The 18,203-nt window shown below is 42.1% G+C and overlaps 1 protein-coding gene across 2 annotated transcripts in view; it reads left to right on the top strand.

The window, feature by feature from the left end:
• Positions 1 to 18,203, top strand: part of FNDC3B (fibronectin type III domain containing 3B) — a 320,537-nt gene that overhangs the window by 242,181 nt on the left and 60,153 nt on the right. For both annotated transcript variants that reach the window (XM_033130828.1, XM_033130837.1), the window contains exons 10-11: positions 682 to 820; positions 4,169 to 4,222. In XM_033130828.1, coding sequence (XP_032986719.1) covers positions 682 to 820; positions 4,169 to 4,222 — 193 coding nt within the window. The remainder of the gene's footprint in view (positions 1 to 681; positions 821 to 4,168; positions 4,223 to 18,203) is intronic.

Below are 18,203 nucleotides of genomic sequence, written 5' to 3'. Positions count from 1 at the left end.
TCTGGAGATACCGGGCACATATGTTCAGCGTCGAGCCAGGCGTTTTAATGTGCAGAGTACATATCTAATCTTGACACAGGTGCTAGAATTAAATGTTCACATGGAGAAACGGTACCTGAATATTGTTTTTGTTGAATTGGAGAGAGATGCAGTCGGCAGTAGCAACCATGTCTCTCTGTATGAAACATCCATATTTCCACCTATATTATAACCGTTCAAAGACGTCCCTGTTGTTTGTACATCAGTGCTGCCTCTCCAGTCTCTGAAGCCCATCACTGCTTCTTGTCCCTTTTCACCCAACTCTTTACTTGTAGCCTTTCTCCAGACAAAGTCAACTGGAGAGTGTTTTGTTGGTTTTTAGAATGCATATTTGGAGACCTTTCTGGGGATTAAGGATACTTTCTTATTTAGCATAGTCTTTTTCAGTCATCTACGTAGACCCTGCCTGTCTTGAATGGGGCTGGGTGGTTCTTACTGTGAACAGAAGGAGAAAACACATTCCGTGCTGGGATGATTCTCCATAGTTAGGTCAAGACAAGACCAGCAGAGAACAAGAGTCGTGGTATGTACTGCCGATGGGATTGTGTTCCTCTCGGGAAAGCCCTGGAGGAAAGCTGAGATAGAAACCCTGTCTCTGTCATGGGCCTCTGCCATTGACTGTGCTTGTTATTTTGTTTTCAGGGTGTATGCTATGTACAATTCCGTAAAGGGATCCTGCTCTGAGCCAGTTAGCTTCACCACCCACAGCTGCGCACCCGACAGCCCTTTCCCACCGAAGCTGGCACACAGGAGCAAAAGTTCACTAACCTTGCAGTGGAAGGTGAGTAGCTCAGCTCATCTGGAATGGTCTGCAGTCTGTAGCCATTGAAACATTTATTCAGCACTATTTCAGTTTGTCAGTGGTGTTTGGTTTTCTACATAGTAACTATGCGAAGCAAGTGTTACGTTATCAAAAGTTATCATGTCTATAAAAAGGGGTGGGAGAGGGAACTGCAAACCAAGTCTTAGCTCACTTTGCAGGGGAATTGGGTAAATCTCAAAGGATCATGTGCAAAACCTCATAAATGATATAAATACTTAAGATACTTGAATTTCGTCGCTTTCTAATGGTTTAATTCATTTCAACAAAAATTTGTAAAAAAGTTTTTATTAAAAGTTAGGGATAGAGTAGGTTCATGCCTCTGTTGGCTTCTTTTTGTGGTGCCTCTGAAATGTTTAACATTTTAAAACTGCCTAGAATGTTTGGTGTTCTCAAACATTCATTAATTCATTAATTTTTACTATTTCATTAATTTTTACTATTTAGGCCTTAGATCAGTCAGGATTTCTAATTACTTTTAAAAGTCTGAATTATATAGTAGTTTTCATGAAATATAATTTACTGGCTACAAATAACTCTTGCCAAAGAGAGATCCTTAACATTATTATTATTATTCGCTTCTTAGTATTATTAGCTTATTAGTCATACTTGTGTGTGAGTTGTGCAAAGAAATAGTAGATTATGTTATCAATCTCTATAGTAATTACTTATGTATATGGATATTTTAAAATACAGTTTAAAATGTAAAATTTGTAGAAATAGAGATAATAAACATTTATGGCATTTGGGGTAAACACTGATGTGTGAACGAAATAAGATGGCCAGGGAGATCCATTATTGGTGAAGAAGTATTTTGTCTTTTTGTTCCTGTATCAGAGGGTCAAATTTATCTAGGAAGTTGATAAAAACAATTGGGAATAGTGGTTAGCAACAAGGCATGGGCTTCTCTGAAAGACCCTCTCCTGTGGGCAGCTGCCTTCTCATGGCCAATGCCGACACTAAGTGGGCTGTTTGGACAAAGGCAAAGTTTGAACTGGCTTAGAATCTGAACTATTTTATTTTCCTTCCTGGCTTCCAGGGATAATCCAGGTCAGTGATTCCCCACCTTTTCAGAGTTTTAACACCCAACTGGTCATCATTGTAAATTCCTTCAAGCGTATGCATCCATTTTTAAATGTGTTCTATATTTACATATATGTATATGTAAATATACCTCTAATTAAGGAAAGAATTAAAATTTATTTTGTTTGGAAAATATCAGAAATCTTCTAAAGAATACCAGCAGGACCCCGGGGTCTTATAAACCTAAAGTTGGGAATCACTGATACATACTCTACTTAGAACTTAAATGAAGTTCAGGTCTCAGGCAGACCAGCAACTTGGGGCCGGGGGGTGGGGTGGGGGACAAACACGTTTTTTTATTAGGAGGAAAATGTTTCACATTTTCTTTCTCCTTTTATTTAATTGTGAATCAGAAACATACTCGTTTCATTCAATCATGCACAAACTTGAAAGTTCTGAATTTAGATGAGTTTTTATGTAACTGTCCTAAGACTAGATTTGCTGATCACAGTGCTCCAGCTGGGCATGAGGACAGGGGACCATGCTCTCTCTGGCTGCCACTTGTCCCTGAATCTGCAGAGACCCAGACAGAGCTCAGGCTCTCCTGAAGTCTTCTTGTGCGTCAACAGCAGTAGACAGGGGGAAACAAAAGCCAATGGCACTGTTTCCACCTTCAGGGAATTAGGGGCTTGGTGGTAGGACGGGATATCGTAGAAGAAACTACTGAAGAACAATTTCTCTAGAGGTTTCTGAGCCATTGGAAAGGTCATTCTTTTCTTAGAAGTGAGTTCTTATCTAAAACTTTGCCTGTATCTCTTATTTAGAACTTTAAATGTGTCCCTATCCTGTCTCTCCAATTGAGCCCACAGAAGTCTGAAATTACAGTTCTGTAGAACATATAACATTCACCTGAAATCTGGGTCTGGGGACTCAAGATTATATGACTCAGAAGGAAGATGGAAGGAAAGGAGAAGAAAAAGAGTTTCTTTATGAATTTAACTAATATTGTCTGAGCCCCTGATGATACATTTTATTAACAGTAATAAAACAACAGCTGCTATTTACTGAATGCTTCCTATAAGGCCAGGGAGGAGTAATAATTCATAGTTCAGTAGTTGATTTGCATATGTTCCTCTTGCTCTCCCTCTCCCTTACATTCCCCCTCCATCTCTGTGTCTCCCCCAATCTTACTGCAGTAGTCTGTGAGGGACCACACTGCTTTCCTCCCTTCTGAGAGCTCTAATCCTGCAGAGCACTCTTCTCCAAAGTTCTTCACTCCCCTACCCATTGTCCAGAGCCTTTTTTCTCAGTGAAACATCTCAGCATGCTTTTATAAAGAAAGCAAACGAAACTTCTTTTTTGCTAACGTGTAAAGAGCTAACAGTCCCTGGTAATCTAGCCAGAGGATCCCATTTTTCTTCATTTTTGTTTAAAAGGGGGACTCTTAACACCACGGAAGACTTTCTAATTTTAAGAACTTAAAAAAAAAACTGATGGGACAAGTTACAAAAATAAAGATTCTTTTAAAAAAAAAAAAAGATTTTACTGGGGAAGGAGAACAGGACTTTATTGGGGAACAGTGTGTACTTCCAGGACTTTTTTCCAAGTCAAGTATTGTACTTTCAATCTCAGTTGTGGAGGGTGCCGTTCAGCTTCAAGTTGTTGTCCTTTCAGTCTTAATTGTGGAGGGCGCAGCTCAGCTCCAGGTCCAGTTGCCATTGCTAGTTGCAGGGGGCAGAGCCCACCATCCCTTGCGGGAGTCAAGCTGGCAACCTTGTGGTTGAGAGCCTACTGACCCATGTGGGAATCGAACTGGCAGCCTTTGGAGTTAGGAACATGGAGCTCTAACCACCTGAGCCACCAGGCCGGCCCCACAAAAATAAAGATTCTTGACTGAACCTAGCTGGGTTAGCTCTCTCCCACCAGACCCCAAGCAGTGCCTGTATTTCTCAGCTGCCTTTTTTTCTCCTCTACTTTTGAACTTAAAATTACCTCTTAAAAGTTTTATCCCCAGAGGAAGTAGGGGACCATGTGTGTGTAAAGGTAGAGGTGGTGTGGAAGGCAGGTTTGGCTGTTGGTGGAGATGATTTATTAATAGTGGGGGCTCTCTTTACAGTTGAATTGTATTAAAATTGTTTGTGATAATGTTTGACCAAGGAAATGCAGGAGCTATCCAGGGTTATATATTGCATAGCATTGGCATAAGCATATTTGAACCAAGTGAGTAGCTCCTAACTTTGGTCTGTGAACAACTTTCTCTAATCTCTTTTCATTATTATTTTTTAGGCACCAATTGACAATGGTTCAAAAATCACCAACTACCTTTTAGAATGGGATGAGGTAAGCATATTTTCATATTCATCCATCTAAAACATTATTTCCAAATAAAATTCCTGAGCAAATACCATGTTATTCTTTTATTCTTTTTTAAGATGTGCTAAGCATATGGAAAAAAGAATGTAAGTAGAGAAAAATTTAAACCAATAGCTATTGACTTTGAAAAATGAAGATGGATTAAAGTAGTTTAATGAATTGTACATTAAAACATATTTGCTTGACTTATTTGCAAGAAATACTACTGAAAGAAAAAACAGGGTCTTAAATTTTTAGAGTCCCTAGTGTCTAGCCAGCCATTAAATTAGTATTAAAGATAGATTGCTTTATCATCTTGACTGCCCAGGGCCATCTTGTGTAGAGGGTTTTGATAAGGTAAACCACTCTGTGGCTTGGGAGGCACAATTTGTTTTTCCTTTTTGGATGCTACGCATGCACTTTGGTGTTGTGTAGTTGGGTATTCTCTGTGGGGGAGTAGAGCAGTACCTGAGGTCTCACTCTATTCATGTGTGATTGCCCTGTGGGTTAGAACATCCTATAGCAGTGTCCCCTTTGTGGTTTTTGTCAGCAGAGACCCTTGGAACGTTATCCATGGTGGACTCTCATTATCTCAAGGTGACGCTGCTGAATGTGACCCAGTGCATTTTGGGGTTTTGCTCATGCTGCAAACTGAATCTCAGGCAGGAAACACTTAATGCAGAGGTCTTTTGTTGCTCAAAGCAATTGTACTTTTTGTACCTAATAGATCTTAATTCTGTTCATTCATTTACCCCTGCTTTATTCTATCTTTCTGTGACTGAACAAACAGACTAAGGATTTTAAGAATAGGAAAGGTGGAATTTGAGAGAAATGCAAGTTACCTAGTTTTTGCGACTTAAATTCAGGGAGACTGAAAGATTCGGAACATAGGCTTTGGCGTAAAATAACTTGTCAAGTGTGGAAAACATATTTTAACCAAATATAAAATGAAAATTGATGAAACTCTCATGATGAAATTTTGATGTGAAAAAGGGGGCCTTCGTCACTTTCTGCAGAAGCATGTTTTCCCATCTGGGTTGCATCTGAACAGCTAGAGTTGCAAGTTAACCACAGACAACGATCTTTTGTTCTTAGGATCCCCATGAATAGTTCTTATGTATGGATTGCTGAAATCGCAGACATAACCAGTACATTTTACAGATTAGGTGAATTTCATTTTAAGGTGGGTTGATTGGAAAGTGAAACCACCTCGATGGCCCTTGTGGAAAGAGATTTTTATAGGCAGTCAAGAAAGTTGGAAAGGAACCTGGCCGACCTGTGAGCACATAGTTAAGATCTTCCCATCTCCTCTTCCTCCCTAAGGATGAGTGCAAGTTGAATGGAGGTCTGTTTATAAGTGTGTGGCTTTGTTGCACTGACCTGATGTTTTTTTCTCATATCTTGAGGTTTTCTATCGAGATAGTTTACCAGTAATGAGGAAGCTTATTTTCATGTCAGGTATCCTCTCAAGCTGTGTGTGTGTGTGTGTGTGTGTGTGTGTGTGTGTGTGTGTGTGTCCCCTGTGCCTCATAAGTAAGGTCAGAGAAATTGAGTACTTGAATGGGAAACCTCCAAGGAAAACCCAGGTGCTACAGGAAACGGTGATGGTGACTCAGTGTTTGGCCTCCTTTCCTTTTGAATCTGAATTGGAAGTGTCCTGCCTGGCATGATGCTGGGAGAAAATACACTACACCCTCAGATGAAATGGAGAAGTTATGTCTGATGAGCAGTTATAATCCAGAGGACCCAGTATGGACTACTGACCACAAAATATTACATGGTCTGTTTTTGGCTTTCCTCTGTCTTTCCCCTGCTCTTCTTCCGTGTTTTCCTTGTTCCCATAATTCCTCTGCCTTCCCCTCTCCACTTTTTTCTCTCCCACCTTCTAATTCCGGTTGGTATTAGCTCTGATGAGCTTTACTGGAGATTCCAGATTTAATTGACGCTCACTTACCATAGGCCTTTTGCTGACACAGGAATCTTTTACATTCTATGGCATAATATTCTCCTTCTAGAGAAACTTCTGAACCCCAAACTCTGTGAAGTGCCCTGTGCAAGCAGGGACAATTGAAAGAACACCATAAATAGCTAATGTCTTGCTATCCTTTTATACTTTTGAATAGACATAAATGAAACAAACTTAGCTATGTGCTTCTCAGATTGTTCCATCCAGTAGCTCCTTTGATTTATGTTTCACCTCCCTCCTTTCCAGTCTCCCTAAAAAGATTTTTAAAATGGTACCATTGGGTTTCCTGGCAATGAGAATACGCTTGTAATTAATTCATTTCTGCCCATCCTATCATTTCAGAAGTAGGGTTCCTGACAATACAGTCTGGCAGTCTGCATTTCTAAATTTGGGGCTTAATTGGGGATCAGCAGGCCTCGTGGGGGCTGCTCACTTGGGGTGGTTTTTGATCTCATATTCCCATGCTATTCAGACCTTATTTTCATGGAAGAAAAACAAATGTATGAACAGAGAACATCAGACCTGCAGGACATGTGAGCACATGAGCTTCTCTGGCTATTCCTTTAACCTACTGCTGGCTGTTTTCAGAAGCCAGGTGTACCTGGTACCGGGGACTGTTTCCAGACCTGTCCTAGTGGAGAATGGGAGGGGGTGTTTCGCTGGGATCACACTCCCACACTCCCTACCGTCTCCAGAGCCAGAGCTCTCCTCTCCCAGGACATCTGTGCCAGCCATACGCCCATAGCCGCTCTGTTGTCCAGGAGGCTGTAGAAACAAACTTAAAGGGCGTCAAGATTGTGGGGTGCACAGAAGAGCAGATCGTTCCCTGAGAGGGAGACATGTACCACTCAGAGTCTCAGAGGAGGTTGTGTTCGTGAGTAGCACTCTGCCTGTTTCTGCTCTGACACCTGGTCTGAGAATTACAGCTTGGGCAAGGTGATGCCCTCCATCTGTATGCCACTACTCAGGTCTGAGTGTCTCCATTTTTTTTTTTTTAAATACAGTATAAGAGCACTGCTTAGTGTTTCTGGGATCCTTTATTCTTTTGTTCAGTGTTTAATCACCATTCCAATAAAACAATTAGTGTAAAATTTTGCAAGTGTCGGTAAAATAAAAGCATAGGCATCAAATCCAGCTGTCAAACCCCTTAGAAGGAGAACTGCATGAATGAAAGAGCAGCAGCAGAGGCCAGTAGGTACCTGGCTTTGTTGCTGCAGTGATTGGCAGTGCTCTGCTGAGATGACCTTGGGGAGCGCCCTCTTAATCAATAGCTAAGGTCTTGGAAGGCAGAGGTGACCCTAATGGGGAACAGAAAACAGAAACGTTCCAGCACAGTGGGAAGTTGATACACTATCTGTCCTAAATTCATTGTCACTGATGTCACATCCACTTCATAGAATTCACTTGCAAGTCATTCACTGACAGTTCTTCAAGAGCGTTGGCTGCCTGCTTTTCTCTGTTCATAATTGTAACTAGGCAGTCCCTTACTGTGTAAATCAGTGCGGGAAGTAACGGTGACGGATGCTAACGCGCATCTAAAAACGGGAGGCACCAGTGTCACTCGCTTTTCAGCTGTGACTGTCAGTTTCAATTTTCCCCTCAAACAGATCAGGTGTGGCCTTTGCTGGCCGTGTCCCCTTGTTGTGGTGACTCACATGAGTTGTAGTGTGTAGAACCTTGGAGCCGCAAACTGGTCTTGCATTTTGCAGCTCTTCAGCCACTGTTTGCTCCTCCAGGAAACTCCCATTATGAGCAGCAACACAGGGGGCATTTTTAAGGCAGTTTTCTACTCAACTGTCGGCTGAGTCATCATTACATTTTAATGCCTTTCTGATCGCCATGTGCCCTTGCCCCCATGTTTAATTTACAAATCATAGTTGTTCTGATGGCTGGCAGAAAGCAGGTCTGAAGTCTTGTAATGGTTTCTTTCTTCTGTGAGATTTGAGTGTTACACCTCATGCTGATTAAAAAAAAAAAACAAACTTTCATGAATTGAGTTTAGTTTAATCCAGAATTATGAATAGGAAAAAATCTTGTTAACATTTTAATAGCAATGCTGAGATGTTTGATTTCTTGTGGGGATAGTGCTTAAATTCATTAACCCGGGTGCCACCCTGAGCCACTCTCTTTGGCCTGCTCTGTCCCACTCTTGGTCACCCTTCTGAGCTAAGCTGACCCCTCTTGCTTCTCTGCTTGATGACACAGAGGTTATCTAGTAGACATGGGAATGTTTCTCTAGAAGAAGCTAAGAAGGAAGGATTAAGGATATAGCGGTCTCTAGGGTAGAGATAGGCTTCTACGGAAAAGGATTAGGAAACCTTGGATTGACTTACATGTAAATGCTTGCCCAGTCTGTTTTAAGGGATGGTGAGCTGGCCTTTTCTTTGAAAACTGGAGTAAAAGAGCCAACTTCATTGTCAAATAGGAATTTTCTTTTCCATTTTAGAAAACATAAATTCCATAAAGGAAGGTTTTATGGAAACTTGGTGAGCTCTACTCTTCGATACGGCTTTGAATTGTGGTGTATAGAAATAGTGACTGGTGCTGGTCACCTAGTTACTCGGGACATGCACGTGTCCTGAGGTCTTGCTGTGTATCTGGCATGGCTTCATACGGATGATGTGTATCAGTGACATGGTGCTCCCCTAGAGACACCTGGATTGGTAGTCTCTGGTCTCTAGTCCAGCAAGTAATTTAACCCCCAAGCCTCAGCTTCTCCTCTTGAAAAATAGTGTCATCTGTCTCACAGGTATGTTAAGATTGAATGAAATAACTTGGGCAATAGATGATGCCGTGTAATGATTACTTCGTGTCACCTAAACACATTAAGATCTGGGGTAGAAAAAGCTAACGATTAGAAGCGTTGTATGCAAGGAATATGACATTCTTCTGTCAGGAGCTTAAACAGGAACCCTGGGATTAGTGTCTCTGGTTTGGGCCAAACAAAAACGGACGTCAGTGCTATATATAGATGTTCCTTTGCCATTAGCTTAGTTTCCCGACATGACACGTTGGGAACATAGGAAAGAACCAGAAAAATAGCTTTGTGGGAATGTGACTCGTGGAGTTCCTAAGAATCTGCCTCACATCTGACTCAGCTAGCCCACAAAGCAATTTCACATCTCGCTTTCCTGGTGACTAATGAGCCAACACAACTGTAAAACACAGTGGACTAAGAATAAAATAAATGCTACAGAAATCAAGGGGAGCATCATTTGAACTAGAGAGAGCAGCACAGACCAGCAGCAGGTAGAAGCCATGAGCCCCTGGCCATGCTCGACAGCGCTGTTGCAGAAACCTCCTCGCCATCTAGTTCAGGAGGAGCCAACCTGGCTCATTTTAGGGATTGAGGAGCTACTTGGTAACTAGTTTGCTAATCAGATAACTGTTTAACTTAGGTATTGAATAGTTAGTGTTGATGTCTTTCGGAATGCTTTCTGCCCAAGTGAATTTGCACATGGCTTTTCTAGTTAGACAGCCACTGTTTTTGGAGAGAACTGGAGCATCAGCAAGCAGAGTGACTGACAGGGTCTCATAGGATGGCGGAGGAGAGCCTCTCTGACAATGGAGCTGACGTTTTCTCTGAGGTGCCACGCCACCTTAGGTGGCATAGTATGCTTTTCCAGTGGAGAATACCAGGGAGGCCAGTTTCCATTCTCCAGCCCATCGCCAATGCCTGGCTAAAATCGTAGGGGAAAGGTGCCCCCTGCCCAGGCCACGTGCTCTTTTGGTTATTCTCAAGGAGTGCCTTCATGGAGATTGGAGAGCAGGGCGTGGGGGGGTCTCAGGTTCGTGTGACTCTCTGTCTGTCTGAAACCATCTTTCATACATACAAGCGCCTTAAGTTGAATTAGTGACCAGACAGTGGCAGTGTGTTGCCACCTCACAGATTGCCATGTCCAAGAGTGTTTTCAGAGAGCAATGGGAATAGCTTCCTCGGCTATAGCTCCTTTTGAAGGAATCAAGGCCAGGAAGGATTTAATAACTCAGAGATGTCCATAGGTACCAAAGGCAGAGCTGAGTTAAAAGGAGCCCTCTCTCTAAGGGACCTCAGCCCCAGACATCTGCACAACTGAAGCACGTTCTCTCCCTGCATTTTACCATTTGTCACATGTGGGCAGGATGGAGCTATGTGTTTGGGCAGCAGACTTTGTGGAGAGCTTCCAGCTGAGGCTAAATTACAAATACTCGCCTTGATCCTTGGTACCCAATTTATCACCTCACGTGTGTCCTGCTTGTTGGTTACCAGCTGGAAGGCAGCAGCCTTGGGCCTTGACTGTCTGGATGAACTGAGCCCATCCATCTCCTGGTTCACTTGTGAACAGCACAGGCTGCCTGTTCTAAAATCACCACCTTGCTCCTTTCCTTTCCCTTCCCTGGGACAGTCTCAACACGATGATCTTATCAAAGCACTTGACATCCAATGCACCTCCATATTTGGAGGTATATATGGGGAAATTATGTTTGTTTTAAGTCAGAAGATCTAATGATCATCCTTAGCTATTTCAGGTAGTTAAGCCTCGCCCACTAATAGACAAAACAAGTGTACTAAAATGCATGCAGTATTTAGTAACCCGTGACCACAAACTATCCCACCCCCTTTTCTTACCTTTGAAAGTTCCTCTGTGCCCAAGTGCTCAGTAAAATGAAAGAGGCATCACTGCAGAGAAAGTGAAGTTTGGCACAAGGAACTTTCGAATCCACCCAGATGTGGAGTGTCTCCACCTCCCTGTTATGAGCCCCTTATATATGGTTGTGCTGCACATACATGCTCTTTTATTTCTCAAGCCAACATTTATCTTTGATGTTGCCGAGGGTCGGCCAGTGCTGGAACAACTTCTAAATATAGACGTACTAGCAGACTAAATCTTTGAGCCTGGCAGTAGTTCAGTTGGCCAGTGCAACTTTATTTTTTTATTTGATTTATCGTTGCCATTTCTGACAGGTTGAACTATGTTGTTACAGAGAGTGCCCTGCCCAGAATTGCTCAGCGCATGTCTGGATCCAGCAGCCAAGGGCCATAAGCACATAACAACTGATAACCACATTCATGTAACTTACTTAGTAGGCGGTGATCAAGCCTAGTAAGAGCAGATCGGGAAAGCAGCAGGTGTGGCTGTGAAAGAACCTAGACGAGAAGGAGGTCAACCTAGAACAAGGAAAAGTCAGGAACTGAGTACAAAGCACATGACCAAAGGGAACCAAGCCAGTTCACCGTGAATTCTGGCACCCTTGTGTTGGCCATTCTCGTTTTCTTGAAACAGGAAGAGGAACAGGAAGGATTGTTTCCAATCTGTTAATTTGAAGGCAATTGAAATATCAGCCAACTTCATCTATTCGTGCCAGTTTTGGAAATACCAGCTTCCAGGGTTGTTAATGCCAGGGTAATTGGAAATATTAGCTGGAGCAACCACATTCCCCACAGTCTCCAGAATTACTCCTGGCAGAAAAATACTGTAGTCTGAATTAATTAGAGGAGGTGTAACTCATGTGTACAGGTGGCCATGGATGTGTGAAGTTCCTTAACAGGGAAGCAACCCATTTAGTTGATTCATGTACCCAAGTACCTAAGGGCAGCTTTATAAAGATATACAAGTTAATAAAGAAGGAAAACTGACTTGAAAAAAAAACACACAACTGTTTTCAGTCTTTTTGGTTACGTAGTTTTACAAATTAACAGTTACTTTTAAACATATTTTAACATTAAAAATTAGTTGGGTTGTATGAAGCAAATCAAATTCCTTTTATATACTAGATACCAGTGTTCAAATAGTCATACCTACCTGTAACTTGATTTCTCCCCTGGAACTTGATTCCATTATGTGTTTATAGATAGATACCGAAAAGAGAGTGACAAGTGGAGGTACTTTGAAAGGTTTTTCAATTTGTTCACTCCTGGGGCTTTAAGCTATGCCGTACCTACACCACCTCCAAAAGACTGTTGCATGTTTGTATTTAAAAATCTCCCCACTGTTCTCTACAATTTGGGGGATAGCATTATTAAAAATCTTAATTCCATTGAAAATGTATCTCTGTAAGATGAAGTAACAGTATTGCTGTTGGTTTACAATTTTGGTTGATCTTTGTCATCGAGGAATCTGGTTCCATTTTTATCTTCTACAAAAATAAGTTTTAAAAATCTCTGCAGAGAGGCCTTAGTTGGATGGCTTTTAGAGGAAAGGCATGTACTAAGTCAGTGCATGTATAAAATAGAAGTCTTTATTCAGGTGTACGTCAAACATTGGTGTACGAGAATGCCCACTTCCATTTCCTTACGTCCTGGTGGAGGTATTTAAAAGCTTACTGGAAAACTTTATACTGTAGACATATGTGGACATCAAAATAGATGAGAGTAATATTTCATAACAAATTACTTCAAAACTTAATAGCTTAATATAGTCCATTTCTTATGCTCCTGGATTCTGGGTGAAAATTTGAACAGGATCCTGGGGGAGTGGTGGCTTGTCTGGGTTCCACGATTGCTGGAGCTTCAGCGGGGAGGGCTCATTGAGGGTTCAAATCTTCTGATGGGGTCTCACTCACAAGTGTAGGGTTCACCGGCAGCCTGGGGGGGTATCACCGGGCCTCCCTCACAGCATGGCGGCCATTAGGGGGTCAGAAATACAAAAGGGAGTGTTGCGGGGGGTGGGGAGTGGGGTGGGAGAAACAGAAGCTTCATCACCATTGTAGACCTGGCCTTGGAAGTCAGCTTAATTTCCACCCGTTCAGTGAGTTACAGGTGAGTCACAAGCACACCACATTCAAGGGAAAGGGCCATAGATTTTGCTCCTCGGTGGTAGGGGATCAAAGAATTTTTGGATGTGTTTCAAGTCACCACCATGTGTCATAAGGCTTCTCTTGACTCTCTTAGTCATAAGAAACCACTAATAAATCTTTTTGCCTTTATCTTTGTATAGCACATGTGGTGTGTTTGAGGGACTGTGCCATAAGATTGTTAGATAACGAGGTCATGGACTTTGAAAGTACAGCATAACTCTTTTTCCTACTTGCTTCTCTGCTCAGTGTTCTGGGTAGAGGGAGAAGGAAGACAGATGTGTACCCAGAAATGCAGTGGTCAGGCAGAAGTCAGACCTTGTACCCAGTGCAGCTCCACCAGCCAGCAGGGCATGCTGTTTGGCACTGTGCTCCTCAGTTAACAGATGGAAGAGATCATGACCTGCTCCCTTAGTGATAGAGGAGGGAACCCATGAAATAAACAGTATTCCTGCCAACTAATGCCTTCGCCTCATGTTGCACTTGAAAAGTGGGATCATGTGTCCTACTCCTTTGGGTGACTCATAGGAGGTCAGCAAAGTATTTAATTTGGGATGGGGAGGATAATTAAGAAATATGTTATAATTTTATTTAATAGCTAGTTTTCATTGAACTATAGCTTAGAAAGAAATGGGAAAATACAGTGGTACCTCGGTTTTCGAAAATAATCCGTTCCGGAATTCCGTTTGAGTTCTGAAACGTTTGAAAACCGAGGCACGGTTTTCCCATAGAAAGTAATGCAAAATGGATTTATCCTTTCTAGACCTTTAAAATCAACCCCTAAAACTGCAAATTTAGCGTGAATTTTGCTATCTAATTGTACCATAGATCCATAAAATTTACAGTGTTCGTAAACCGAAATGTTTGTCAATGGAGACGTTTGAAAACTGAGGTTCTACTGTATTCAGGTAGGTAATAAAAGGGCAGAAAATTAAATAGGAAAATAGAGTCTATGTTCCTCAAAATATTTAAGACCTTTTATAGTTATAATTGAACTCCAAATATCATTTTAAGTAATGAAATAATGATTGATAAAGTTAATGTCTTTTTCTGTGAGGTTACTGATACATCTTGAAAAATGTTTCCAAGACTGAGTCATTCCTGCTATGTAGCTACATAAGTCTACATTTTGTACATAATCCTCCAAGCTTCCTTCTCTAACCCCACATTTCCAAGATTGGGCCCTTTCACAATCTGGCAAAAGTTGGAGATTATTGACATTCTTCAGAATTGAGCAGGAACCTTGTAGGACGCAGAAGAACATCTGGACTCATTATTATTAGACTTGTAACCAAATGAGTGACCCTTCTAAGTGAGTGAGGATGAAAATGGAGCAACAGAGAGGCAAATGCTGATACAGTGTGCAGTCTTCTAAGTGTTAGAAGGCTAGGACTCTACCCCCAAAGACGGTAACTCCCTTTAGTATGTGAATCTAGAACTGAAAAGAGGTGCTCGCTCACCAAGGATCAGCTAAATGTGATGTCCAGCCTAGGCCAGGTGAACTCTGTGGTAAATGAATGGCGTTTCAGTGGCACAGGGGACTGGGCTGCCGTAGGCATGCTGAAGGGAGTGGAGAATAACTGACCCAGTGGGGTCTACAATGTAGGTAACATGCCGTGTGTTTTTGTTCAGTGGTAAGAAGAGACAGAGGCAAAACTGGGGAGCCCGGCACTGAAAAAGGACTCATCTAATATATTCTATGTACACGAGCCAGCTTGCTGGCAAATCCAGTGCTTTCCTGGAGAGCAGTTTTGACCCGAAGTGGAGACGGGCCAAGCACCCTGGGCCCTGGTTGGAAAACAGTTCCATTAGTCTTAAGGCCCAGGGTGCTGACCTGGGCTTCTCAGGCTCGGTCTGGGTATGGGAGGACAGTAGATTAACTAGAACCATGAATTCAGTCCAGTGAGAAGAGGAACACTCCACTGAAGAGGGAAGCAACCCAGGTTTGTAATGCCTCACCTCACGCCAGAGTGAATACCATGAGGTTTATCAACACACAGTGAATTTGTCCTCTGAGATTTCTTCACATTCTAGTAAAGATTAGCTTTGTCCTTGAATGAACTTGATGTGCTTGGGCGTGCCCAAGGTTATGAAATGGAAACAAGCCATGGAACCCTGAAAGTCTGCCCTTTTTTGGCTGGTGGATCCTGGCAGAACATGGCTGGGTGTTAATATTGCTTCATGTCAGATATAGCCGAGTGGCTGTGTCTGCTCCAGAATGATCAAGGTGGTGGGCTTGGAGCCTCCTTTCACCTCTTTCTGTAATTGGGGTGAAGTTTTCTTCCCCTGGAGAACAGGCACTCAGGTGCTCATCTTAGGGAGGGTCTGTCCTGATTGCTCTCACGCTGCACACCTGATCTGCCGATGGACAGAGAATCAGGGTGCTACTGGGCCTCCATGCCCCAGCTCTTCCCTGGGGGACCAGCCAATTCATAGGTCTTTGGAGACCCTCACTCTTAACTCTCCTCTGTGTGACACACCACAAGTGGCAAGTAAGTTTCCTTTCCAAGTAAAGCTAGTATAACTCAGTAATCCTGTGTAGTTTAAATTAGATTTTATTAGAAGAGAGAACCTGCCACAGATTATAACCTCTCAGAATCATTTGGAGCCATGCTACCTATAAAATACGGAAGCTACGATTTGCCACCTGTAAAACTCTACCGACAGTAACGGCTTGGACATATTTAATTTCTTATAAGCAATGACAAAACATTTGTCTGTCAGTTTGTCTGACTCTTCCGATCTTCTAAAGCATTGTCTTTTTTTTTTTTTTTGTAATCCTGTCCATTTCTGTCAACAAGAACTGGATATTTTATTTATAAATGCTGTTTGCAACCTGGCTCCCTCTTGCTTTACAAGAGATTCTCCATATCCTCTGTACCTTTGAACATGCCCGTGTTCTGATGCCTAAGCTCCAGGCCATTCGAGAGCCTGGAAGTCTGTCGTAGGAGACCAGGGTGACTTGTGAGCCGCGATAGCTGGAGCCACGGCATTCTCCTTCCTCATTTGCTTACTTCTCAGCTGTAGATCACTTTGCCTTGCAGTGACTTTTATAAATGTTATTGTCTTCCTCCTAGATGACCCTTTTATGTTAAACTCCATGTCATACATGAATATTTCCTTTTACTCAAAAACTTCTCTCATGTCTGAAATATTGTAACCTCCTTTCCCTTGTTTTTGCTTTATTCTCAGTGACTTCTAAAAATTCACTAATAAGCCTATACTTCTTTAACTTTGTGAATGATTTGTACTCTTACCTCTTCTGACTCTATAGATACTGTTTCGAAAACTTGAGTCTAAGGTTCCAGCAACTTTGGGTCTTTCTTCATGTTAAGGACCATGCACAAAATAGTACCTCTTGGAAGGTGTTACGATGGAAAATTTGGCATGCTTAGCAAGTGTTATTGATACTGAAGTAGAAATTAAAATAAAAATGTTAGCAACATAGGAAAGTGTCTTAAAAGGTTACAGAGTGCCTTTTCCCCCAATTCTTTAGTGAACCCAATTGCTATGGCCTTTGAAAAGAAAAGTCTAGTTCTCATCACTGATGCCTCCCCACTCTTTTTTCTCATTTAAATCAGACAGTCTGGTTTTCACCATATTAAAGCAAATCAACCTAGTAAGGAACAGACTGACTTTTATTTACTGGCTGTAGTTCTAAGCACCAGAAATGGGCAAAGGAGACCAAACAAAGAAATAGGAAAAATGAGGCATTGAAGGGGAGCCAACCTCGGGTTTGGAAGGGATGAGGCTTCCGTGGCGGCAGGATGTGCCTTTCTTGCTCTGTTTACTCTGAGCTCAGAAATAGAGGAGGAAGAAGGTAGATCACGCTACAGCCTGAAATGGATACAAAACATACCAGGGCGTGCATAGAGTGTAATCAGACACTGGATGTAATTATGCAAATGTATGTATAAACGGCGTTTCTATGAATAAATTGTCTGCAGCACCCTTAATACTCAAGGTTAAAGTAAGCAGAAGGGCATAATGACTTCACTCCAGTAGCAGCTGAGAAATGTTATGCTTTACTGTTTACACCTGAATTACCCTGAATTCTTGATAAAATGATCTTTGAATCTTAAATACTATTAGCACTTTGTTCCCTTCCTGCAAAGGGCACCACCTTGCTTGGGCGGAGAGGGTGGGAAAGGGTTAGTTTGAGGATGAAAGTGGCACGATTGTTTTTCATCTGTTCACCCTAGTGATGCTTCAGGCTAGTTGTGTGTTTATTTTAGTTTTAATTAAACTTCACCTGGAACGTGTTTTAGTGGTAAGCGTTTGGAGGCCTGCTTAAAGGAAGGAAATGTTTAATTTCGCTTAGGAGAAAAAAATGTGCTTTCTTCTTTCTTTATAAAATAAATCGAGAACTTCAAACATACTTCTCAGGGCCCTGGGCACAACCATCTGATTAGAATGCTAGGATACATTCAGTGTTAGCATGTGGTTTTCTTTGCATGAAAATAGATAAAATACTGTGGATTATGGATATGAAATATTCGTTCTGGCACACTGCTGATGAGAGTATTTCATGCCTCTGAGCATGGCACAGCACAGTTAAGTTTTTTCTCACTCATAGGTCTATTGAGAGAACCCACCAGAGTGTTTACTTATTACTTCAAGGAATTTGAAGCATCATGTAAGGCTACGAAGGCATTAAAAATATATTTCCAGTCTCATAAGACACTTAAGAGTAGCTGTAATACATATAAATGAATTCAACCGATGTTCCAAGTGCTTATCAGACATTCATTTCAACTCTGCAAGCATTGATTGAGCTCCCAGACTATCCCGAGCACTGTTATGAGGAAAGCAGATGGGGACAAGATGATTCAAAGGCATGTGACCAATATTTAGGGATCAGTGAACAAACAGCTCACCATCGCTGGAATGTACATATGTGGGGATTGGTGGCTGCTGCAAGGCAGGAGAGGAGCGACAAGGCTGGGGAGGGCTTTCTATGGCACGCTAAGCCGCGCGGACTGGCCCTCGGGTGCTTAGAAAAGGCTGTGCATTTCCAGAGCCAGCATCCCCCTGGCTGCAGACTTATTCTCAGTTGATCAGATTAGGCAGTTTGATCAGCCCAAGTGAGGAAGATCTTAGAAATTGTGCATTGCCTTGTGCCTGAGAGGACCTTTTTGATTTTGTTAACTGAAACCACTTTAGCAAAACCACAGGTTCAGTGCATTACTTGTCTCGGTTACAGAATATTATTCAGTACGTTACGGGTGA

This window comes from Rhinolophus ferrumequinum, chromosome 2 (assembly GCF_004115265.2).
Source record: "Rhinolophus ferrumequinum isolate MPI-CBG mRhiFer1 chromosome 2, mRhiFer1_v1.p, whole genome shotgun sequence".
Lineage (NCBI taxonomy): Eukaryota > Metazoa > Chordata > Mammalia > Chiroptera > Rhinolophidae > Rhinolophus > Rhinolophus ferrumequinum.
The sequence above is the reverse complement of the archived record's forward strand: the minus strand, read 5'-3'. Positions and strand labels throughout refer to the sequence as shown.